This window comes from Petromyzon marinus, chromosome 15, assembly GCF_048934315.1.
Source record: "Petromyzon marinus isolate PM22_M1 ecotype Great Lakes invasive population chromosome 15, UKy_Petmar_22M1.pri1.0, whole genome shotgun sequence".
Taxonomy (NCBI): Eukaryota; Metazoa; Chordata; class Hyperoartia; order Petromyzontiformes; family Petromyzontidae; genus Petromyzon; species Petromyzon marinus.
The window spans coordinates 1,430,205-1,458,031 of NC_133681.1; the positions used below are offsets into that span (position 1 = coordinate 1,430,205).

General features: G+C 51.2%; 1 protein-coding gene across 1 annotated transcript in view; it reads left to right on the forward strand.

The window, feature by feature from the left end:
- The first annotated feature begins 15,541 nt into the window (after positions 1 to 15,541).
- Positions 15,542 to 27,827, forward strand: part of LOC116942556 (DNA (cytosine-5)-methyltransferase 3A-like) — a 43,867-nt gene continuing 31,581 nt past the window's right edge. The window contains exons 1-2 of the mRNA XM_032954605.2: positions 15,542 to 15,741; positions 25,640 to 25,750. Of these exons, the coding sequence (XP_032810496.2) occupies positions 15,709 to 15,741; positions 25,640 to 25,750 (144 nt within the window). The 5' untranslated portion in view covers positions 15,542 to 15,708. The remainder of the gene's footprint in view (positions 15,742 to 25,639; positions 25,751 to 27,827) is intronic.

Genomic DNA, 27,827 nt, shown 5'->3' on the forward strand with positions numbered 1-27,827 from the left:
ACGCAACTGAAGAGCGAGACACGCTACACGGGGAGAGAGAGGGGACGATACGGAGAGATAGTGCCAGACACTGGGAGCGTGCTGAGAGCGAGAGAGATGGACAGCGAGACACAAAAAGCAAAGGTCCCCCGTGTAGCCTCAACAGACTGTTGGGGCAAGACCTCAAGGAGTCCCAAGACCGGTTCAAATATTCATCACTAGTGTTGGCCTGGAGTGGGAATCAAACCTGGATCGCCAGGTTCGTAGCGCAGCGCGCTAACCGCTACCCCTACCCCTCCTCCTCCTCGTCCTCCTCCTCCTCGTCCTCCTCGTCGTCGTCGTCAACAGAACAATAAACCCCGGTCAATGCCGCTTCCCGGTGCGCCACGGGTACAGGGACGTGACGTTGTGACCTTTCCTGTGACCTTCTTAACCGAGACCCGTAGTCCGCTGCCACGGTGAGTGCATCGGTCAGCAGCAACCCACGGCACTTGCAGTCCACGGGACGCCGGTTCGACTCCATCTGTACGGCGCGGCAGTTGATTTTCAGAATCCGTAAAATTTATTCTGAAAAACGGTTACCGGTTACCGTTTAAATTACCGTGCCAAGAGCCACCCGGGACGCGCCAGATCTCGGAGGCTAAGCAAGTTTGCGCCTGTATATATCGAGCAAGCAGGTTTCACGTTGGTGAAGTGACACGTTGCAATATAGAGACGGAATTACAGAGACAAAGATCCCCCGTGTAGCCTTCACAGGCTGTTGGGCAAGTTATGTTAGCGAGTAGCAGCGCCTATGAAGGCCGGCACGGCACACGAGGGGGTGGGTGGCCAGCACCACTCGCGGCCGCCTTTGTCTCCCCAGTGCACATCGCCACGAGGGGGAGCGGTCAGCGGTGTGCTGACCGCTGCCCGACCGCACCCCCAAGACTCACTCGAGCGCGGGTTGACGTCTCAATCCCAGCAAGTGGATCAGCAGCGTCACTAAGATCCCGCGTCATCGTCTCGCAGATTGCGTCAACACCACGCGCTACGGGAGGGGGCGCCACGTTGCCTGGGGACGACACGCGGAGTCTCCATCTTACTCCGCTTTTTGCTCTATCCACTGTTGGATGGAGACATCTGTGCCCCCCCCCCCATCACACCGTCCCCACGGTCCCCCACGCCCGGCCAGAGGTGACGAGGACTCGGTCCGCTTCCGACATCACTCGCCACTGATGTTGGCTGCTGGCCGTGACCGGGAATCCAACCACAGGTCGTGGGCCGGCTCCTAGGGGCCGTCCATAAATGACGTCACGCACCTGGGGGGGGGCGGGGGGGTTCAGACATTTGTGACGATGTGTGACGAGGGGGGGGGGGGTTTGAGAAATGTGACGTCACATCAAAATGCGCAACTTAAAATAAATATAGACAACACGTTCTACTTAATTAAATAGACTTTTTAATAAATGTTTTCTCCTACAACATCAGAGTGCAGCGGCACATTAAATACGCACTGCAATGACAATAGTTTAAAGCGATTTGAAGCGCGTTAAACTTGTTTTGGGGAGGGGGGGCAGAGCTTTGTGACGTCATATTTGAAGGGGGGTCTGACTTTTTGTGACTCCGTGTGACGAGGCGGGGGAGGGGGTCAAAAATAATCCAAAATTGCGTGACGTCATATATGGACGGCCCCCTAAGCTCGCTTAGTTGAGCGAGCCTCTGAGTCACCGCTCCCCTGCCAGGCGTTGCTCGAGTTCGTTCCACGTGGCCCCTCGCAGCAGCAGCAGCAGCCGCTAGAGGTCGCTAACTCCATCACAACGTGAATTGAAAACGAGTCGCGAATCCGTGACCCTGTGAATCGTTCCAGTGTGTGTGAGACGTTTCACTTCTTTGGCAGCGTACGGTAGCCAACCGTGCCTCCGTTTCACATTCCTCGTCCTCCTCTAAGACACTGGTGGAACCAACATATCCCTCACTCACTCATCAATTGTCTCACGCACCACTCACTCGACCACTCACTCACCCACTCACCACCGCTATAACAATCAACCGCATCAGAACATCATGAAAAGGCCGACACACGCATCTCCTTCATGAATGGAAAATGAAAGTCACAAGCCGCAGGCGTGGCGCTGTGGTCATGCAATCCACACTACTGACCGCACAGTGAGCCCATAGAGACACAGAGAGATACATAGAAACCCATAGAGATACATAGAGACCCATAGAGATACATAGAGACCCATGGAGATACATAGAGACCCATAGAGATACATAGAGACCCATGGAGATACATAGATACATAGAGACCCATAGAGATACATAGAGACCCATAGAGATACATAGAGACCCATGGAGATACATAGAGACCCATGGAGATACATAGAGATACACAGAGACCCATAGAGATACATAGAGACCCATGGAGATACATCGAGACCCATAGAGATACATAGAGATACACAGAGACCCATAGAGATACATAGAGACCCATGGAGATACATAGAGACCCATGGAGATACATAGATACATAGAGACCCATAGAGATACATAGAGACCCATGGAGATACATAGAGACCCATGGAGATACATAGATACATAGAGACCCATAGAGATACATAGAGACCCATGGAGATACATAGATACATAGAGACCCATAGAGATACATAGAGACCTATAGCGATACATAGAGACCCATGGAGATACATAGAGACCCATAGAGATACATAGAGACCCATGGAGATACATAGAGACCCATGGAGATACATAGAGATACATAGAGACCCATGGAGATACATAGAGACCCATGGAGATACATAGAGACCCATAGAGATACATAGAGATACACAGAGACCCATAGAGATACATAGAGACCCATGGACATACATAGAGATACACAGAGACCCATAGAGGTACATAGAGACCCATGGAGATACATAGAGACCCATAAAGATACATAGAGACCCATGGAGATACATAGAGACCCATAGAGATACATAGAGATACACAGAGACCCATAGAGATACATAGAGACCCATGGAGATACATAGAGATACACAGAGACCCATAGAGATACATAAAGACCCATGGAGATACATAGAGACCCATGGAGATACATAGAGACCCATGGAGATACATAGAGACCCATAGAGATACATAGAGATACACAGAGACCCCATAGAGATACATAGAGACCCATGGAGATACATAGATACATAGAGACCCATAGAGATACATAGAGACCTATAGAGATACATAGAGACCCATGGAGATACATAGAGACCCATAGAGATACATAGAGACCCATGGAGATACATAGAGACCCATGGAGATACATAGAGATACATAGAGACCCATGGAGATACATAGAGACCCATGGAGATACATAGAGACCCATAGAGATACATAGAGATACACAGAGACCCATAGAGATACATAGAGACCCATGGAGATACATAGAGATACACAGAGACCCATAGAGGTACATAGAGACCCATGGAGATACATAGAGACCCATGAAGATACATAGAGACCCATGGAGATACATAGAGACCCATAGAGATACATAGAGATACACAGAGACCCATAGAGATACATAGAGACCCATGGAGATACATAGAGATACACAGAGACCCATAGAGATACATAAAGACCCATGGAGATACATAGAGACCCATGGAGATACATAGAGACCCATGGAGATACATAGAGACCCATAGAGATACATAGAGATACACAGAGACCCATAGAGACACATAGAGACCCATGTAGATACATAGATATACACAGAGACCCATAGAGATACATAAAGACCCATGGAGATACATAGAGATACACAGAGACCCATAGAGATACATAGAGACCCATAGAGATACATAGAGACCCATAGAGATACATAGAGACCCATGGAGATACATAGAGACCCATGGAGATACATAGAGACCCATAGAGATACATAGAGATACACAGAGACCCATAGAGATACATAGAGACCCATGGAGATACATAGATATACACAGAGACCCATAGAGATACATAAAGACCCATAGGTACGCATAGATACATTAAAGACACAGGCCACAGGAGTGCAACTGTGGCCAACCAACCCAAACAACTTTGGACCATGGAGTAAAGCCATAGAGACACATAGAGACCCGTAGAGACCCATAGGCACACATAGAGACACATAGAGACCCGTAGAGACCCACAAACACACAGAGACACATAGAGACCCGTAGAGACCCATAGACACACATAGAGACACAGAGATCCATAGAGATACATAGACACACATAGAGACACATAGAGACCCATAGAGATACATAGAGACCCGTAGAGACCCATAGAGCTACATTAAAGACGAGCCACACGGCAGGGTGACTGTGGCCATGCCACCCGCACCACGGACCGCGCTGTGACCTCACTGCAGTCTGAGCTCCTTCAACGCAGCAGCAGGAGGAGGAGGAAGGGCGACACGACACGAACTCTCTCTCTGCTGAAGCCCTCTCGTGGTGCCAGCAACAGCAGGGGGAGGAGGAGGAGGAAGGGGACACGAACTCTCACTCTCTCGTGGTGCCATTGGCATCGAGCGCCTGACCCACATCGCTGCTGCCATCATGCGGCAGAGAATATTATTGTGTTTTTTATTATTGTGTTTGTTTATTATTGTTTGTTTATTATTGTGTTTGTTTATTGTGTTTGTTTATTGTTCTATTTGTTTATTATTATATTTGTTTATTATTCTATTTATTTACGATTCTATTTGTTTATGATTCTATTTGTTTATGATTCCATTTGTTTATTATTCTATTTGTTTATGATTCTATTTGTTTATTATTCTATTTGTTTATTATTCTATTTGTTTATTATAATTGTTTATTATTATATTTGTTTATTATTCTGTTTGTTTATTATTCTATTTGTTTATGATTGTGCTTGTTTGGCCACGGAAGCCTCCCTGAGCCTCATGGCTGCAGTGCAGGAGAGTCCTGCCAAGACCTTGATATTTTATATTGGAGGAGGAGGCGATGATTCTTCGCCGCGTGTGGTTCCCCAATGGAGCTAACCTATGATGCGATTTTTTGTTAAATTTCGCAAAACATGTACACAACGGGCTCCTCTTGCTAACGTCCGCTGTGAAACAAACGGCGCGTAATAATAATATGGCGATGGGTGTTAGAGTATTAATATTATGATGGGTGTTAGCGTATTAATATTATGATGGGTGTTAGCGTATTAATATTATAATGGGTGTTAGCGTATTAATATGACGATGGGTGTTAGCGTATTAATATTATGATGGGTGTTAGCGTGTTAATATTATAATGGGTGTTAGCGTATTAATATTATGATGGGTGTTAGCGTATTAATATTATGATGGGTGTTAGCGTATTAATATGATGATGGGTGTTAGCGTATTAATATGACGATGGGTGTTAGCGTATTAATAATATGATGGGTGTTAGCGTATTAATATGATGATGGGTGTTAGCGTATTAATAATATGATGGGTGTTAGCGTATTAATATGATGATGGGTGTTAGCGTATAAATATGACGATGGGTGTTAGCGTATTAATATTATGATGGGTGTTAGCGTATTAATATGATGATGGGTGTTAGCGTATTAATAATATGATGATGGGTGTTCGCGTATTAATATTATGATGGGTGTTAGCGTATTAATATGACGATGGGTGTTAGCGTATTAATAATATGATGATGGGTGTTAGCGTATTAATATTATGATGATGGGTGTTAGCGTATTAATATGACGATGTGTTAGCGTATTAATAATATTATGATGGGTGTTCGCGTATTAATATTATAATGATGGGTGTTAGCGTATTAATATGACGATGGGTGTTCGCGTATTAATATGATGATGGGTGTTAGCGTATTAATAATATGATGATGGGTGTTCGCGTATTAATATTATGATGGGTGTTAGCGTATTAATATGACGATGGGTGTTAGCGTATTAATAATATGATGATGGGTGTTAGCGTATTAATATTATGATGATGTGTGTTAGCGTATTAATATGACGATGTGTTAGCGTATTAATAATATTATGATGGGTGTTCGCGTATTAATATTATAATGATGGGTGTTAGCGTATTAATATGACGATGGGTGTTCGCGTATTAATATTATGATGGGTGTTAGCGTATTAATATCATGATGGGTGTTAGCGTATTAATATGATGATGGGTGTTAGCGTATTAATATGACGATGGGTGTTATCGTATTAATATTATGATGGGTGTCAGCGTATTAATATGATGATGGGTGTTAGCGTATTAATATTATGATGGGTGTTAACGTATTAATATTATGATGGGTGTTAGCGTATTAATATTATGATGGGTGTTAGCGTATTAATATGACGATGGGTGTTAGCGTATTAATAATATGATGATGGGTGTTAGCGTATTAATATTATGATGATGGGTGTTAGCGTATTAATATGACGATGGGTGTTAGCGTATTAATAATATTATGATGGGTGTTCGCGTATTAATATTATAATGATGGGTGTTAGCGTATTAATATGACGATGGGTGTTCGCGTATTAATATTATGATGGGTGTTAGCGTATTAATATCATGATGGGTGTTAGCGTGTTAATATGATGGGTGTTAGCGTATTAATATGACGATGGGTGTTAGCGTATTAATATTATGATGGGTGTCAGCGTATTAATATGATGATGGGTGTTAGCGTATTAATATTATGATGGGTGTTAGCGTATTAATATCATGATGGGTGTTAGCATATTAATATTATGATGGGTGTTAGCGTATTAATATTATGATGGGTGTTAGCGTATTAATATTATGATGGGTTTTAGCGTATTAATATGACGATGGGTGTTAGCGTATTAATATTATGATAGGTGTTAGCGTATTAATATGACGATGGGTGTTAGCGTATTAATATGATGATGGGTGTTAGCGTATTAATATTATGATGGGTGTTAGCGTATTAATATTATGATAGGTGTTAGCGCATTAATATTATGATGGGTGTTAGCGTGTTGATATTATGATTGGTGTTAGCGTATTGATATTATGATTGGTGATAGCGTATTAATATAGCGTATTAATCAGGGTGGCCGCTGGATTTCGAACCGCGAACCTCTGCAATAAGCGGCGGTCGCCCTACCGGCAGCCAGGCCACGTGAGCGCCTGTAGGCTATCAACGTATGGTACACGATCTCCGGGTGCGGCAGGTGAAACAATGGCGTGGAGGAGGCCGCGATGGCGGGGAGGATGCCGTGATACACTCATTCATCTTACACTGACTCACTCACACATCATACACTGACTCACTCATCATACTCTGACTCACTCACACATCATACACTCACACAACCACTGACCCATTCACTCATCATACACTCACTCATCATACGCTGACTCACACATTATACACTCACTCACACATCATTCACTGGGAGTGTCATGACGCCGGATATTGCTGCAGGTTTGGTCGTACATGTTGTGTATATCGTTAATTGTTAAATTTGAATCAAAGTTCCTATGATTACTGTTGTTACATTCTATTTTATATCTTTATTTTGGTGATTTCGAAAACATGGTTAAGCCATGTTTCTTGCGGAAGTGCGGAGTTGGCCTGATAACTTTATTCTAAATTGTCTTATGGTTGTTATTGTTTGACTTGCATCACACTGGGATTTTTGCACATAGCGTTGTAATACGGTGGGGGTTTCTTTCTGGAAGATTTGCTGATTCATCCAGGATGTTTCTGTTGCGCGTCGTCGCTTTAAGATGTTCTCTGAGCCGCATGGCTCACAGGGTTATACCTAATAAATGAAACTTGAAATGTGGCAAGTCGCAAATGAACGGGCTCACACGCGCAGCACGATGGGACGGTGATGGGCAGTGCGTCACTTTGTGTGGTTCTAGAACTCTCGATCATTTAGATGAAGTTGCCGATATATACATTTCCACGATAAGCCACTCGGTTGAGCTATCGTTTGTGGCCAGGTCGCTTTTGACTAAAAATCTGATAGCTCAGTGGGCCTTACCTGCGAAGATAGAAATAGTTTAGTTTTATTTGTATACTTTTAAGTGACTTGTTTACCTTTTATATACTTTGCACTCCGATTGCGTTGTTGTGTTGTTTGTTGTTGTAACGTTCTGACCCGCCTCGACTGGACATCTGTGAAAAAGAGCTTTACAGCTCATCGTATACCTCCAGTATAAATACACATTCTGATTCTGACTTTTCTTCGAAGAAGTCAGGGCCAGCCTGGAGGAGTAGGCCAAAAGGACCCTGCGGGCGAGTTCCGTCTCAAGAGGCCCCCCTCGTCTCGGCGTTCTCGCCAGCAGGGCCGTCACGAGGCTGTTGCGGCAGCGGCTGCAGCGCCTTTGGCCGCCCGCGTGTCTCTGTGCCATTGCGATCTCGCCGCGTGACACGCGCGCCCCCTGTTGGTCTCCGCCGGCAATGCCAGCGCTGAGCGCCACGTGGTGATGGTGGTTATTGTGGTTATTGTGGTGGGGAGCGGTAGCGTAGCGGTTAGCGCGCTGCGCTACGAATCCCCGCGGTCCGACATTGTTTCACGGCCACTAACACCACAGTGACGTTTATCTGAACAACCGCGTCCTGGGCCTCACCCGAGGTCGACTCAGCCTCAAATGAGTACCTGTTGAGGCGGTGTGTAAACATCGCCACTCGGGAGACAAAGGCGGCCAGACGTTGTGCTGCCCACCAATCCCCTCGTGTGCCGTGCCGGCCTTCATATGTGCTACTCGCTAACAGCACTTGGCGCAACAGTCTTTGTTAGGGCTATACGGGGGATCTTTGTCTTTGGTGATGATTGTGGTGATGGTGGACCAATTCCCTGGCACTAAAGTGGATGATGATGATTGTGATGAGTCTTCTGCTGCTGATGATACTGCTGATGCTACTGTGTATGAATGGTGATTACTTTTCCACCGCCGCTGATGATGATGCTACGGCTGTTGCTGCTGCAGATTCTACTGCTAAAGTTACTTCTGCTGCTGATGATTCTTCCGTTGCTGATGACGAGTCCATTCCTGTTACTGCTTCCGCTGATGATGTCCTATCTCTTGTCACTTGCTGCTGCTGCTGCTATGAATGCGTGGTGATGCTGTTGTCGATGACAGTGATGCCATTTAATCGCCAAACCACTTCTTGCCGTTGCTTCTGATGAAGATGCTGCACGCTGCTGATGATCACCATCCGAGATGATGCCGATGATGTAATGGCATTAATTACCAGACCCCCCCTACTCCCCCCTCCTCCATTCTCATGCAAATTTCGCGACGCATTCTCACGCGTGCTGATTGATGGCCACTGGGCGGGGGGGGGGGGATCCCCCCCGCCCCCCACAACTAACGGGGGATCACCGACCCCTCCCACCCCCTCGCAGCCTCCACCCGAGACAACGTCTCTGTAGCACTGCTGCCCAACGAAACGCCAAACGACCAGCGACAATCGGCACCGTTGATAATAAATTTATTAACAACGCACATGTAACGAAGAAGGACTATTGCCTGAAACGTCGCCGATTCTATGTTTTATACGTAGAAGGCCACGTTGTGGTTGATGAATGGATTTCCCTCCCCAATGAGTATTTTTGTTGCATTCTCAACGCGGCTGCGCTACATTGGTAACACGATGTTGATTATTGATGGTCTGATGACTTCTGATCTATATTTCTCGATACATAACACGCACACACACACACAATCACTCACACGTATGTACAAAGACAAAGATCCCCCGTATAGCCTTAGCAGACTGTAGGGGCAAGTGCTGTTAGCGAGCACCTATGAAGGCCGAAACGGTACACGAGGGGGTGGGTGGCCAGCACCACGCCCGGCCGCCTTAGTCTCCCCAGTGACGATGTTTTTATCCACCGCACCAGGTACTCATTTGAGGCTGCGTCGACCTAGGGGAGGCCCAGGACCGGTTCAGATAATCGTCACTGTGAGCGGGAATCGAACCCGGGTCGCCAGGTTCATAACGCTAACCGCTACATTACCGCTCCCTATATACACACACACACAATCACTCACACGTACGGTGCGAAAGAAGTTCTACAAAACATACATGCACACATCCGCCAATCGTCGCTAACGTCAACGTCACCGCAGCTCTGGTGCCAGACTAGGTGCACGTCGAGGTCACCTACACACACCCTGCTGCGTGTCTGTATACAGCTTTGATAGAACACGTGGTGCAAGGTGCAGGCGATGAAAAAATCTGGAGGTGATTGTGATGATGATCATTGATGATGGAAGTGACGACGATAGTGGTGGTTATGATGATGATAGCAGTGATAGCGGTGGCTGTGTTGATGGTGATTTTGTGATGATGGCGGTGATTGTGGTGGTTGTTGATGGCGGTTATGATGGTGCTGGTGGTGGTGATGATAGGGATGAACAAACACAACACACGTGTCTTAGTTTCCACGTGGCGAGAGAGCGCCAGGGAAGAGAGACAGAGAGAGCTGTGACTTATAGACACGAGGAGAGAGAGAAGAGCGTGGAGAGAGAAATAAAGGATGAGAGAGAGTTCAGAAACTCAAGAGAGACGTGGAGCGAGGGGATAGCGAAACAGAGCGACTTATCAGAGAGACAGAGAGAGGGAGACGGATCAGCAACTCAAAATGAGAGACAGCGAGCGTCGATGGAAAGAGACGAAGAGAGCGAGAGAGAGAGAGCGGCACGGGAAGAGTTTGCAAGACCGCTTCGCCATTGTGTTAGATGGGAGCTGGGGGGGGGGGAGAGCGTCAAGGGAGAGTTGACCCCGGCGTGTGTGACTGTGTGTGCATGGGAAAGGCGAGGTGAGTGTGGGGGTGGGGGAGAAGGAGGCAGCAGTGGCCCCAGGAGGAGGAGGGAGCCGCGGCACGAGCGAGAGGGAGGAGGAGGAGGAAGGGAGAGCGGTGGGGGAGCAGGAAGAGAGCGCGGGGGATCTGTGAACCGGGGGAAGAGGTTTTTTTTTTTGCACAAGCCGAGAGAGAGAGAGCGGTGCACGGAGAGAGATCAGCGTGAGTACAGGCTCACCATCACCCCGCATTTCGCGCACACACACACGCGCGTACACACACACGCGTACACGTGTGTGTACACGCGCGCGCGCACACGTGTGCGTACGTACACGTGTGTACACAGGCGCTCGTCACTGCGAGACTCCTCCATCCGAGGAGGAGGAGGAAGAGGAGGTGGTGGACACTGAGAGTCGAGGCGATGCCAGGCCTGTACGGGCCTTGCTGTGTGTGGCTGTACGTGTGTGTGTGTCTGTCTGTGCGAGCGTTTGTTTGTCGGATGGAGCGGTGGATCGACGATTAGGGCGCCCTGTGACTGAACCCTCCCCCGAGTGCAATTCCCGTGCGCCGCTAGCGACGACCGTGGCACGAGTGATGTCTGTGACCGGTCCCTTTTTTATGGGCGTTGATCCGTCTAGGTAGACTCAGCATTAACAAAAAAAAAGTGGTAGCAGTGGGAAGACAAAGACGACCGCGTCGGTGATGGTTACCCCCCCCACCCCCCTCTCTCTCTTCGTTCCCCGTGCCGGCTTTAACATGTGTTCGCTAACACCGCTTGCTCCAACAGTCTGTTAAAGGCCACACGTGGGGGCGGGTTCGTTGTCTTTGTGTGCGGCGCACGTGTAGCATGCTGGGTGTGTACACGTGCGTGTGTGTGTGTGTTGACTCTGCCTTAAATGAGTGCCTGGCGCGGTGTGTAAACATCCCCACTGGGGATACAAAGCCGGCTGGTAACACAACCCCTTCGTGTCTGCATAGGTGCTCGCTAACAGCACTTGCCCTAAACGTCTGTTAAGGCTATACGTGGGATCTTTGTCTTTGTATACACATTTAGCATGCATGTAAAAAAGTGTGTGTATGCATCGTGCGTGCGTGTGGTTGCTGGGTATGTGTGTCGGTACTCATTAAAGTCATCACGACGTGTGTCAGCACGTGTGTGTATGTAGCGGTTTTGGGGAGCGGTGGTGTAGCGGTTAGCGCTACGAACCCGGCGCACCGAGGGTTCGATTCCCGCTCACGGCCACCAACACCACCACCAGTGACGATGATCTGAACCGGTCCTCGGCTTGCCCTTGGTCGACTCAGCCTCAAACGAGTACTCGGTGCCTTTCGGCCTTCATAGGTGCTCGCTCACAGCACTTGCCACACACAAAGAATGTTACGCCTATCTGCGTACTTGTTTGCATCTACAAGCAGGCAAAGGCGCAGCCCTGCAATTGCAGACCCCCCCCCCCCCCACTGTCGGGGAGTAATTTGGCCTCCTCTTCCACGATGGCCGGACCTCTTGGAAGCCATGGAGGAAGTCACCAACAGTAGTCTTGAAAGTAAAATATGTAAATATGTATAACAGACGACGTTTCGCGGTAATGGTCCTACTTCATCAGTACTGTACATGCGCTTAGTGGCGCTGTGTACAAGGTCCGTTGCACGAAACGTCGACTGCCCACACTTTACCCCACCGCTGGCGACGTATCGACTCCTGCTGAGGGCTTAACCCTTGCACCCTGCTGGGTGCACAGAGCCGGGGGGAGGTGCGGGTGGAGGAGGGGGAGGGAGAGCGGATTTAAGATTTAAGAAACTCTTCGAACTGGGCCAGTCGAACGTGTGCAGTTGACCATTCACACCGCAGCTGCAATGAAATACACAGATTGTTACAACGTCCAGCAGCAGCAGCAGCATACCCCTCCAGCACCCAAACACCCTGGACCGGTTTCGACTTTACGGGTCTCCATCAGCATTTGCATCTCCGATGAGCAACGTTTGACTACGTAGGGAGCGAAAGAAGGTCAAACATACATACACGCAGGCTGTGGGCAGCAGCAGCTGTGCGTGTGGTTCTTTTGGCTCTCAGGCAACGTGCCGAGTTGTTTATGGCCAAGCTACGCGCACAAGGTGTGTGCCTGTCTCTGTGTTTGTGTGCGTGGGGAGTGGTGGTGCCGCGGTTAGCGCGCTGCGCTACGAACCCGGTGACCCGAGTCGTATTATCTGAAGCGTTCCTGGGCCTCTCCTAGGTCGACTCGGCCTCAAATCAGTACCTGCTGCGGTGTGTAAATGATCGCCACTAAAGCGACAAAGGCGGCCGGGTGTGGTGTTGGCCACCCACCCCCTCGCCCCGGCCTTCAGTGGCGCTCGCTAAGAGCACTTGCCCCAGCGGTATGTTAACGCTATCAGGGTGATCTCTATCTTTGCGGATATGTGTCCATGTTTCTGACGATGACGATCTATCATCCGCCGCTACTTAAAAAAAAACTAAATGAGATGTGCAGGTCGAGTATGCTACGTGGAACGCTCGGGGCGGGGGGGGGTCAACAGCACGGTGCAGAGACACGAGTGCCTGTGCCGTGCTGATGAGCACGAATGAGAACGAAACAGGCCCACAATGCCGCAGCTGCTGCTGTCGTCACGTGGTCACAGTTGCCCATTCATTTCGATGGCGGCCTCGGACTTGGTGACGACAATGCACACATTCAGGAAGTGCGACTACACGTGAGGCTAAACCACTGCGGTGTTGAAAGGAAACGCATATTTAATAGGCGACGTTTCGGGCAATGCTCCTTCATAGGACAGAAGCTGAGGGAGGATAATAAAAATAACTTGCACCGTTTTTTTTACTGCCTCGCCGGGAGATAGAAATCGACCCTGTGACCTCTGAAGAGCGATACTATGAAGCGAGCATTCTTATCTAGAGCAACACTTGTGTGTGTGTTTTATCTTGCTTGGCCAAAACCTTCAAAGCCACCACGCCGAGGAATGTGTGAAGGAAGAAGTTTCCCATATCTGCGAATCGCACAAACACAAAGATCCCGCCCGCATAGCCTTTACCTGACTCGTGGGTCAAGTGCTGTTTGCGACCGCTTCAAATATGCGCCGCTGTTATCGGGTAGCGCGGTCCGCTCACCGTCGTTCCACGCTCGCACAAAACCCACGTGCATCCTCCTCTTCTCTCAACCATCACGGCCTCGTGACAGCTGACATGCAAAGTGACCAATCCAGCGGTGACACGTCGAGACGTACAAATAAAATGAAAAACCACCGTGCTTTTAACACATCGACCGACTCAATCTCGAGCGCAGCGTTCTCCACTTATTTTCACGCAGAGAGAGGGGGCAGGGACGGGGGGAGGGTGGGAATGTGGGCCGATAAGACATCAGATCAGTGAGAGGGCCGCCACACATTTTTAACCATTGGGAGATTTTTTTTTCCAGCAGCATGATGATGATGATGGGGGGGTGGGGGGGGGTGTCACGTGTTGTGGATTGTCGGGGACCGCACGCCAGGAGGCGCACTAAAGGCCGCCAGGGGCCGACAGGAGCCCGAGGGGCCTTGCGACGGAGACCGCTGCCCCAGCGCCTCTGCACGGCCTCTCCGGGCGCGTTCACCTCCTTTGGCTGCCACTCCCTCCCCACTCCTCCGGCTGGCCCTGCCGCGTCCAGCCCGAGCCGTCGCTCTTCTTGACGTCCCCGGGACACTTCCCGTCCGTCCCACGTGGCGCGCCGCCTCCTCCTCCTCCTGAGCAGCGCGGCTCTCACCTCTCACGCGTCCCATCTCTCTATCTGCTACTCCCCTTGTCTTTTGCCCACTCGAGCGGCAAGAAAAAAACAAACGATTAAATACGAAGCCAAACGACGCCTCTTCCAGAGAGATCATCATCATAAAAACAAGCGAGGTCACAATTGGTCCGTTTCCAAAATTGTCCACGCCTTTGTCCACCGCTCTCGACTCTGGGGAAGATCTCGAGACAATGGCCTGAACCGTCGCGCAGACCTGGAGGCTTTAGAAATGTTCCCAACGCAGTCTCCGGAACGACAGAAGCTCACGCCTTTGGTTTGCGCTAAAAAATTAAAAAAAACCCCCAGGCAATAGCGGAACTCCGTTCTCGTGTCTCCACGTGTACGAGGTAAAGGCGCAGCCCCGCAATTGCTTGCAAACGCCACTGCTGTCGTCGGAGTGACCTCCACTCGAGGGAAGTCTTGATTAATAATCTGACTCGCCATACTTGTCGATGTCGTGTGCAGTGGGGTAAAGTGTGGGGGGTCCTCCCAAATCTTCCAAGACGTCTGGGGACAGCGTGGAAGAGTAGGCCAAGAGGGGGCTCTCTGTGCAGATCCTTCCGGTGGGAGTCGTCGAGTTGATTTTGCTCAACCAGGTGAGAACTCGAGTGACCAGGATGAGCCGACGTTACCACAGCAGTGACCTGGTTGGGGCAGGCGTCTATCGCCAGTAGGGGGGGGGGTGATCGCTGATGAGCGTCGTCTCACAACGGTGCTCCTCTTGCCAATTGGGTCACGGAATCTGTTAACCTCCACTGTGAGCGTAGCAGACCTGGTGCGGAATGTTACCTTCGTCACTACACTCGCAGTATTAGCCAGGGCGTCTGCTGGCTTCGAACCGCGCACATCTGCGCCAACAAAACGGCGATACGCGCTAAGGCTGGAACCACGCCACTGCCGGGCTGCGCCTCTACCTTTAATTCTGCGTGTTGACGACTCCCACTGATGATGGTTGCTCCATCTCTATCCATACTCCCTGTTCACAGAGGTGGTGGTGGTGGTGGTGGTGGAGAAGGAGGCGGCGGAGGAGGAGGAGGCGGAGGAGGAGGAGGAGAGTGTAAAGGGAGAGCGAAGGAGAGAGGAGGGAGAGGAGGAGAAGGAGGAGGAGAAGGAGGAGGAGAAGGAGGAGGAGAGAGAGGAGAGATAAGAGGGAGACGGGATGCGAGCCTCGACTGCCAGCTCAGCATCCAGGGTACGCGACGGGCGATCGTAAACAACAACAACAACACGTTCCATTCAACACGTTCCATTCAACACGTTCCATTCAACACGTTCCATTCAACACGCGCAAGCTCGACTCCACTCTGCCTTGTTGGTCGCTATTGGACTACAACGACGTCTGGCCAGGTCTCACGGAGTCTCACGCGACCCGTATAATCAATCGAGTCGTCATCGTCGTTTGTTCTCATGACGAACTGATTTGAATTCGCCTGGCGCACAGTGCGGGGATCTCGCACGGGGTCCTCTGCCGAGAGAAAGTGGCCACGCGCCGTGCACGTTCTGGGCTTTGACGCCACAGTATTGAGGAGGGCGGCCGCTGGAGTTGGCGAAGCTCGCCGCCACAAGCCGACGTGTGTGTGAGTGTGAGTATGTGTGAGAGTGTGTGAGTGTGTGTGAGTGTGTGAGTGAGTGTGTGAATGTGTGTGTGTGTGAGTGTGTGTGTGAGTGTGTGTGTGAATGTGAGTATGTGTGTGTGTGAGTGTGTGTGAGTGTGTGTGAGTGTGTGTGTGTGAGTGTGTGTGAGTGTGTGTGAGTGTGAATGTGTGTGTGAGTGTGAGTATGTGTGTGTGTGTGTGAGTGAGTGTGTGTGAGTGTGTGTGTGAGTGAGTATGTGTGCGTTTGAGTGTGTATGAGTGTGTATGTGAGTATGTGTGTGAGTATGTTTGTGAGTGTGAGTATGTGTGAGTGTGTGTGTGCGTATGTGAGTGTGTGTGCGTGTGTGAGTGTGTGTGCGTGTGTGCGTGTGTGCGAGTGTATGTGCGTGTGAGTGTGTTTGTGTGTATGTGCGTGTGTGTGAGTGTGAGTATGTGCGTGTGTGTGCGAGTGTGAGTATGTGTGTGTGTATGTGCGTGTGAGTGTGTGCGTGTGCGAGTGAGAGTGTGTGCGTGTGTGAGTGTGCGAGTGAGAGTGTGTGTGTGCGAGTGTGTGAGTGTGTGCCTGAGTCCGTGTGTATGCGTGAGTGCGTTAGTGTGTGTGTGTGAGTGAGTGTGTGCCTGAGTGCGTTAGTGTGTGTGTGAGTGCGTGTGTGTGTGTGCGTGAGTGTGTGTGCGTGTGTGAGTGTGTGCGTGAGTGTGTGTGAGTGCGTGTGTAAGTGTGTGTGTGAGCGGTAGCGTAGCTGTTAGCGAACCCGGCGACCCTGGTTCGATTCCCGCTCACGGCCAACGCCAGTGACGATTCTCTGAACCGGTCATGGGCCTCCCCGAGGTTGACTCAGCCTCAAATGAGTACCTGGTGCTGTGTGTAAACATCGCCACCGGGGAGACAAAGGCGGCCGGGCGTGGTTGCGGACCTAACACTAACCCCCTCAATGTGCCGTGCCGGCCTTCACAGGTGCAGAGAACGCGCGCACTGTGACACCCACACAGTCGATGATGCAATCACACTCGCTCACACAAAGACAAAGGCTACAGACTGTTGGGGCAAGTGCTGTTAGGGAACTGCACCTACGATGGGTTACCACGACACACGATTGGGGTGGTCAGCCCTAGGTAGTCACTCAAGTCCGAGCCCAGGAGGAGGTTAAATATTTAAATATTCACGCCTGCTAATGGGGGTGAGCGCAACACAATCACACAACAAAGACAAAGATCCCCCGCATAGCCTGTAACAGACTGTTGGGGCAAGTGCTGTTAGAGAGCACCTATGAAGGCCGGCACGGCAAACACCACGCCCAGCCGCCTTTGTCTCCCTCATGGCGATGTTTACACATTGTACCAGGTACTCATTTGAAACCTAGGGGAGGCCCAGGAGCGGTTAAGATCGCTGCTGCTGCTAAGTCGACCTAGGGGAGGCCCAGGACCGGTTTAGATAATCGTCACTGATGTTGGCCGTGAGCGGGAATCGAACCCGGGTCGCGGGTTCATAGCGCAGCGCGCAAACCGCTACACTACCGCTCCCCACACTCACACCCACACGCTCACGTACATTCACTCACACACACATGCTCACGTACATTCACACCCACACACACCCACACGCTCACGTACATTCACACACACCCACACGCTCACGTACATTCACACCCACACGCTCACGTGCATTCACTCACACACACACCCACACGCTCACGTACATTCACACCCACACACTCACACACACACACCCATACGCTCACGTACATTCACACCCACACACTCACACACACACGCTCACGTACATTCACACCCACACACACCCACACGCTGACCCGCACACTTCACGCACGCTCACAAAGGACCCTCGCGTTTTGCTGGTGACTCAAAGAGAGAGGGGGAGGGAGAATGCTGAGCCACAGAACAAAGGAGTCGGAGGTTTTGCTAGATCCAGCCACACTCACACACTCACACACTGTGTGAGTGTGTGCGTGTGTGTGGCGTGTGTGTGGCGTGTGCGCGTGTGTGCGGCGTGTGTGAGTGTGTGTGCGCGTGTGTGAGTGTGTGTGCGTGTGTGAGTGTGTGCGTGTGTAAGTGTGTGCGAGTGTGAGTGTGTGAGTGTGTGTGTGCGTGTGTGAGTGTGTGCGTGTGTGAGTGTGTGCGTGTGTGAGTGTGGTGCGAGTGGTGTGTGGTGAGTGTGTGCATATGTATTTAAGTCAGTGTGTGTGGGGAGCGGTGGTCCAGTGGTTAGCGCTACGCTGAGCTACGAACCCGGCGATCCGAGTTCGATTCCCGCTCACGGACCACCAACAGGACCAATGACGATTTTCTGAACCGGTCCCGAGCCACCGGGGAGACAAAGGCGGCCGGGCGTGGTGCTGGCCACCCACTCCCTCGTGTGTCGTGCCGGCCTTTATTTGCCCCAACAGTCTGTTCAGGCTACACGGGGGATCTTTGTCTTTGTGTGAGTATGGGGGAAGAGCGGTGGCGTCGTGGTTAGCGCGCTGCAAGTTCCATTCTCTCCCCACGACGCAAAAAAACCAGTGGCGAATCCTGTATAAGAACCCGTCCTGGGCCTGCCCCTAGGTCGACTCAGCCTGAAGCCAAGAGGGGTTTTGTGCGAATGCCAGGGGGGTTCAGCGAGTGGTGTAACAACAGAGCGCGAGAACCACGGGCCCATGGCAACCACCACCCTCACCACACCACGGCCCCCACGCACTCTCACACACAGTCTCACACTCTCTCACACTCTCACACTCACTCACACACACTCTCTGTCTCACACTCTCTCACACTCGCTCACACTCTCTCACACACTCGCTCACACTCTCTCACACACTCGCTCACACTCTCTCACACACTCTCTCACACTCTCTCACTCTCTCACACTCTCACACACACTCTCTCACACACTCTCACACACACACTCTCTCACACACTCTCACACACAAACTCTCACACACAGTCTCACACTCTCTCACACTCTCTCACACTCTCACACTCACTCACACACACTCTCTGTCTCACACTCTCTCACACACTCTCACACTCACTCACACACACTCTCTGTCTCACACTCTCTCACACTCTCTCACATACAATCTCTCACTCTCTCACACACTCACACTCACACACACTCTCTCACACTCTCACACTCACTCACACACACTCTCACAGTCTCACACTCTCTCACACTCTCTCACACTCTCACACTCACTCACACACACTCTCTGTCTCACACTCTCTCACACTCTCTCACATACACTCTCTCACACTCTCACACACTCACACACTCTCTGTCTCACACACTCTCACACTCTCTCACATACACTCTCTGTCTCACACTCTCTCACACTCTCTCACACACTGTCTCACACTCTCTCACACTCTCTCACACTCTCACAGTCTCACACTCTCTCACACTCTCTCACACATCTCACACTCACTCACACACACTCTCTGTCTCACACTCTCTCACATACACTCTCTCACACTCTCACACACTCACACACTCTCTCACAAACTCTCTCACACACACACACACTGTCTCACACTCTCACACACTCTCTCACACTCTCTCACACTCTCACACTCACACACACTCTCTCACACTCACACACACTCTCTCTCACACTCACACACACTCACACACTCTCTCACACTCACACACACTCACACACTCACACTCTCTCACACTCTCACACTCACTCACACTCTCTGTCTCACACTCTCTCACACTCTCTCACACTCTCTCACACTCTCACACTCACTCACACTCTCTCACAAACTCTCTCACACACACACTCTCTCACTCTCTCACACACACACACTCTCTCACACACTCTTTCACACTCTCTCACACTCTCTCACACTCTCACACACACTCACTCACACACACTCTCACACACACTCTCACACACTCACACTCTCTCACACACACACTCACACACACTCTCTCACTCTCTCTCTCTCGTTCTATTTGTTGCTCTCTCTCTCTCCGTCTCATTGACCCCACCTTTCTCTCTGCTCACCAGCTGATAAAGTTCGTATTTTTTAAAAATAATAATATCATAATCATCGTGATGATGATGGTGATGAAACTCGTACAATGGAACGACCCCAAAAGGCAATTTACTGACTTGATGTTAAACGGCGTCACGCGGGCAGTGCCGCGTGTCGACAGTCGACAACAACCACCAGAACAACTACTACTACATCACAACAACCACCACCACCACGCCACAACAACCACCACCACAACACAACAACCACCACCACAACAACCATCACCACAACAACCACCACAACAACCACCACCACCACGCCACAACAACCACCACCACGCCACAACCACCACCACAACAACCACCACAACAACCACCACAACAACTACTACATCACAACAACCACCACCACAACCATCACCACAACAACCACCACCACGCCACAACAACCACCACCACGCCACAACCACCACCACAACAACCACCACCACGCTACAACAACCACCACAACAACCACCACCACAACAACCACCACCACCACGCCACAACAACCACCACAACCACCACTACATCACAACAACCACCACCACACCACGCCACAACCACCACCACGCCACAACAACAACCACCACCACGCCACAACCACCACAACAACCACCACCACGCCACAACCACCACTACATCACAACAACAACCACCACTACATCACAACAACCACCACTACATCACAACAACCACCACCACACCACAACAACCACCACCACCACGCCACAACCACCACAACAACAACCACCACCACGCCACAACAACCACCACCACGCCACAACCACCGCCACCACAACCACCACCACCACGCCACAACAACCACCACCACCACGCCACAACAACAACCACCACCACAACAACCACCACCACGCCACAACAACAACCACCACCACGCCACAACCACGCCACAACCAGCACCACCACCACCACCACGCCACAACCACCACCACCACGCCACAACAACCACTACCACGCCACAACCACCACCACGCCACAACCACCACCACCACGCCACAACCACCACCACGCCACAACCACCACCACCATGCCACAACAACCACCACCACCACGCCACAACCACCACCACGCCACAACCACGCCACAACCACCACCACCACGCCACAACCACCACCACCACCACCACCACGCCACAACAACCACCACAACCACGCAACAACCACCACCACGCCACAACCACCACCACGCCACAACCACCACCACCACGCCACAACCACCACCACCACCACGCCACAACCACTACCACCACCACGCCACAACCACCACCACCACCACCACGCCACAACCACCACCACCACCACCACGCCACAACAACCACCACAACCACGCCACAACCACCACCACGCCACAACCACCACCACCATGCCACAACCACCACCAGCACGCCACAACAACCACCACCACGCCCCAACCACCACCACAACAACCACCACCACAACCACCACCACCAGCACGCCACAACCACCACCACCACGCCACAACCACCACGCCACAACAACAACCACCACCACTACATCACAACCACCACCACGCCACAACCACCACCACCACTACATCACAACCACCACCACCACGCCACAACAACCACCACCACCACGCCACAACCACCACCACCACCACCACGCCACAACAACCACCACCACGCCACAACCACCACCACAACAACCACCACCACAACCACCACCACCACCACGCCACAACCACCACGCCACAACAACAACCACCACCACTACATCACAACCACCACCACCACCACTACATCACAACCACCACCACCACGCCACAACCACCACCACCACCACCACGCCACCACCACCACGCCACCACCACGCCACAACCACCACCACCACGCCACCACCACCACCACGCCACCACCACCACCACGCCACCACCACCACCACCACCACGCCACAACCACCACCACCACAACGCCACAACCACCACCACAACAACCACCACCACAACCACCACCACCACGCCACAACCACCACCACCACGCCACAACCACCACGCCACAACCACCACCACGCCACAACCACCACCACCACGCCACAACCACCACCACCACTACATCACAACAACAACCACCACCACCACGCCACAACCACCACCACACCACCACCACACCACACCACCACCACACCACACCACCACCACACCACAACCACCACCACACCACCACCACACCACCACACCACCACCACACCACCACACCACCACCACACCACCACACCACCACCACACCACCACACCACCACCACACCACCACACCACCACCACACCACCACACCACCACACCACCACCACCACACCACCACCACCACACCACACCACCACCACACCACCACACCACACCACCACACCACCACACCACCACCACCACACCACCACCACCACACCACCACCACCACACCACCACACCACCACCACCACACCACCACACCACACCACCACACCACACCACCACGTGATACAAACGGTGTTGCGGCGGCCACAGCAGCGAGTCCGTGATCACGTCGGGCGGTGGGCGGTGGGGTAAAGTCGTGGGTACCCCCCCACCCCCCACCCCCCCACCCCCCCCTCTCCCCACCCCCCCCTCTCCCCACCCCCCCCCTCTCTCTCTTGCCACCAGCAGCGCCGTGAGACAAAGGCCATTGCCGGGCTGCGCCTTTGTCTTCGTTACAATATTTACAATGCCCAGGCATCGGTGCGACTCTGTCTCAAATATCTGTTGAGCCTACCCGGGGGACCATTGTCTGTGTGGGTACTGTATTTGTTGCGATCTAGGACAGTGGAGAGCAATTCGCTCTCTCTGTGCTCTCTCTACCCCCACTCGCTCTACTGCTACTCTCTTTGTACACTCCCCCCCCCCACGTCTCTCCTGTTGCTAATCTCTCCCCGTACTCTCCCCACTGCTACTCTCTTTGTACTCTCTTGTTGTGCACCAACTCTCTCTCTCTCTCCCTATGGGATCCCCCATCCCCCTCACTCCCAGCTCCCTCTCCACTCTCTTCCCTCTCTCCACTCTTCCCCCCTCTTTACACTTTACACACTCTCTCTCCACTCTCTCTCTCTCCACTCTCTCCCTCTCTCCACTCTCTCCCTCTCTCCTTTCTCTCCACTGTCCCCCACGCTCTCCCCCTCTCTCTACCTCCATTCTCCCGTCTCTCAACTCTTCCTTCGATCCACTCTTCCCCCCTCTTTAGACTCTCTCCTCTCTCCCCTCTCCCCTGTCTCTCGACTCTCACCCGCTCTCTTCCCCTCCTCCACTCTCCCTCCCCCACTCCCTCCCCCGCCTCTCTCTAAACGCTCCTCTCTCTCTGTCCTGCGGACTTCCTCAATAGCGGCGTCGTGACACGAGGAAGTTGAGCGGCCCTGGCATCACCACCACCACCATCATCACCACCATCATCACCATCATCATCACTATCATCACCATCATCACCACCATCATCACCACCACTATCGTTACCATCATCATCATCACCACCATCATCATCATCACCACCACCATCATCATCACTATCATCATCATCACCACCACCATCATCACCACCACCATCATCATCACTATCATCATCACCATCATCACCACCATCATCATCACCACCACCACCATCATCACCATCATCACCACCATCATCACTATCATCACCATCATCACCATCATCTTCATCACCACCATCATCACCACCACTATCATTACCATCACTATCATTACCATCATCATCATCACCATCATCATCATCACCATCATCATCACCACCATCACCATCATCACCACCACCACCACCACATCATCACCACCATCACCACCATCATCACCACGATCTTCATCACCACCACCAACATCATCATCACCACCATTATCATAATCACCACCAACATCATCATCACCACAACCATCATCACCAACCACCACCATCATAACCACCACCGTCATCACTACCACCATCACCACCGCCATCACCACCACCAATTATAATCGTTATCATCGTCATCAATCATGAACACAGTGTAGCATCATCACCATCATCTACAATGCACCATCATTATCATAATGTACAGTGTATGATCATAAATTCATACAGAATGTATCATAACCATCATTCACATCATCACCTTTTAGTGCCGGCTACATGCGCTTGTGATCCAGTGCTTATAAGATGCAAGGATTGATGGATCACGCATATATTAATTAGTGAGTCTCCCCCAAACTCCCACTGGACAGCGTGGGGTGATGGCTGGCAGACAGCAGTAGAGCAAGTGGGTTCATGAACCCATCTGTGCGGATCCTTTTGAGTGCCCCCATCCCCCGTATAAGAAGCCAAACGTTCATGAATAGACTCGGGCAAACATTCCAATTCGGCAGGAGCCGCTTGAAAGCCGAGTCTTGAAGACTCTCCCGGATACACACACGAGGTCAGTGCAAACGACTAATCAAGTAGGGCACAGAGAGTCCTCGTTTAACGCCGTAGATGCGTTCCTGAAAAGTGGCGCGTTAAGCGAATACAATTCACCCCCCCTCCTCCCCCCCAGTAAATAATGTAATCACGATGACGTTTGGTTGTACCCATGCGCAGTGAGATGATGGGGCAAGTAAATCAACGAGCGTACTCCGCCACGTCGCCGTACCATTCCGCGCCGTACCATTCCCGCTCGCCCCGCGCAGCTCGAGAAAGTAGTTCCGTCATGGGCCGCTCAGAAACCGCTCAGGAACCGCGTTATACCGAGGTGGTCAGAAATCGCGTTATAACGAGGTGGTCAGAAACCGCGTTATAACGAGGTGCTCAGGAACCGCGTTATAACGAGGTGCTCAGGAACCGCGTTATAACGAGGTGGTCAGAAATCGCGTTATAACGAGGTGGTCAGAAACCGCGTTATAACGAGGTGGTCAGAAACCGCGTTATAACGAGGTGCTCAGGAACCGCGTTATAACGAGGTGCTCAGGAACCGCGTTATAACGAGGTGGTCAGAAATCGCGTTATAACGAGGTGGTCAGAAACCGCGTTATAACGAGGTGGTCAGAAATCGCGTTATATCGAGGTGGTCAGAAACCGCGTTATAACGAGGTGCTCAGGAACCGCGTTATAACGACGTGCTCAGGAACCGCGTTATAACGAGGTGCTCAGGAACCGCGTTATAACGACGTGCTCAGGAACCGCGTTATAACGAGGTGCTCAGGAACCGCGTTATAACGAGGTGGTCAGAAATCGCGTTATAACGAGGTGGTCAGAAACCGCGTTATAACGAGGTGGTCAGAAACCGCGTTATAACGAGGTGCTCAGGAACCGCGTCATAAAGAGGTGCGAAAAGTGTTCCCCGAATGCGAGGAAGCGCGTCAGAGCCCAGTCGCGTTGGAGCGCGACTCCGCCGCGCGCCAGCCGAGCAGTCGCCGCGAGCCCCGAATCGATGGGCGCGCACCTAGTTATTTATTTATTTATTTCATCAGCGCGGGTGCTACAAAGGTGGAGCCCGGAGTTCTGGTTCCGGGAAACGGCACCCCACGAGCCACAGCAGAGGTCGCCCCCCCTCATCGGAGCTCATGCGGACCCCCCACGAGGTGAGAGGACCCCCCACCCTCGCCCCCTCCCCCCAACCTTGCCCCCTCCCCCCCAACCTCTTCCCCTCCCCCCCAACCTCTTCCCCTCCCCCCCAACCTCTCCCCCCACCCCCTCGCCCCCACCCCCTCACCCTCTCCCCCCCACCCTCGCTCCCCCGACCCTCCCCCCACCCTCGCCCCCGCCCCCCCACCCTCGCCTCCTCCCCCCCACCCTCGTCCCCCCACCCTTCCCCCCACCCTCGCCCCATCCCCCACCTTCCCCCCACTCTCGCCCCCTCCCCTCCCGCCCTCGCCCCCACCCGTCCCACGCCCACGCCCTCCCACCACTCACCCCCTCCCCTTGTTGCCGGGCACGTGATCGCGCCGCACCACGTGGCACGCACGTGATGGAGGAACTCGTCGACCTCCACGATGAGTGATGAGAGCGTCACGTGGCCCTGCAGTGAGTGAACCTTTGTGGCACGAACAACAACAACAATAACAGTAACACGTTGTTTGTCAATATCGCTGTGTGGCCTGGATTGTCTAATATTGGCCCGTTCACAGCGCATGAACATCGTTCCTTTTTTCGATTTAAAGCTTTCGTGACTGCAGGGGATTCATCTTCTTGGTTCTTTCGGTAAAGTCACGTAGAATGGAAATAATAAAAATAAAACAAAATAAATTGATCACCGTTCCTGTAGATTGTCCCAGGAATTGATGATTGGGCCCTCCGTGGTTTGGGTTAGCGTGGGAGGAGGGGATTCAGTGGTGACTATTTGATCGGCGATTTGTTTACCTTCCGTGTACTTTGCACACCTGCCGTGTGATTTTGCACCGTTGTTGTAACGTTCTTTCTCAGTGCCCCTGCTAGACGTCTGTGAAAAAGAGCTTTACAGCTCATCGGATTCCTTCAGTAAAAAAAATATTCTGATTCCGAAAATGTAATCACGTGACTGCGTTCAATATGGATTCAAGAATTTATCATTAAAATGTTTTGTTAATCTCCCAAACTTTCCACGAACTTGTAATGTTTACCACTTCTGTTTACCACTGGCGACGGTGAACTCCTCCGCCTCTGTCATCAGGCAGTCCAACAGGCTACCCCGAACATAGGCTTCACCACGACACGGCCATATCAACATAAAGTACACTCACTTTTGGCGAATTATTAAAAGGCCATAAAGAAGGAATCGCCTCTAAGACGTGGCTGTTTTCTCGAGCTATACCCCCTCTCGAATAGAACTCGTTTGGGAGTCACACCACGCCTGGTGGAAACACGCGGACCATTTAAAAACAAATAATAATCCCATTTCCACCCCTGGGTATTTGACCATACTTCACCACGCTGGTCAGTGCGAGATCGATGAGGCTGATGAGACGGTGGTACTTAACGGAGGGGATGGGGGTGGGGATGTTAGGGGTTTTGGTTCGATTATGAAACTGATTATTTATTCATGGTTGTGACGATTAATCGATTAGCGACGATGGATCAACGTGATGCGTGAAGGCCCGATAAGTATTTACAATGTGTTAACTCCTGTACGCTATCGATTCTTTAATAACAATATATTGCTTTATACTAAGTTGGATGAGGTGTAAACGCCTATTATTGAGGACTTTGTATGCCATGCCTAAATTATTTGTGTAAAGATCAATTTTTAAATCTCCCATCAGGGCATATGCAAACGAGATGTCAATGATATGCGAATTGTCGTGACGCTAATCTGTGTTAACAGTGTATGACGTTTGCTTGTAAGTCGATTACTTATCATTTAGGAGTATGATGTGTTGTTGATCATTGTGTGTATAAATTAACAATAAATGTATGCAGAAGTTATCCAAATGTTATCTGCAAGCAAATGAACGAGACAAACATCGGTTTAATCCAAATGGACCGTTTTGTGTTGTTGCCAGTATCAAAGTGTTGACAGAAACAAGAATAGGTGTCACCCCTTCTGGCAATAAAACAGTTTAGATGTTGGAACATCAAATAGAAACATTTCGCAAGGAATCATGTACTGCATTAACCACAGGCAGGACTTGTGGTGAGCATGCAAACACAAGACAAAGCATCATCATATATTATAATAATCAT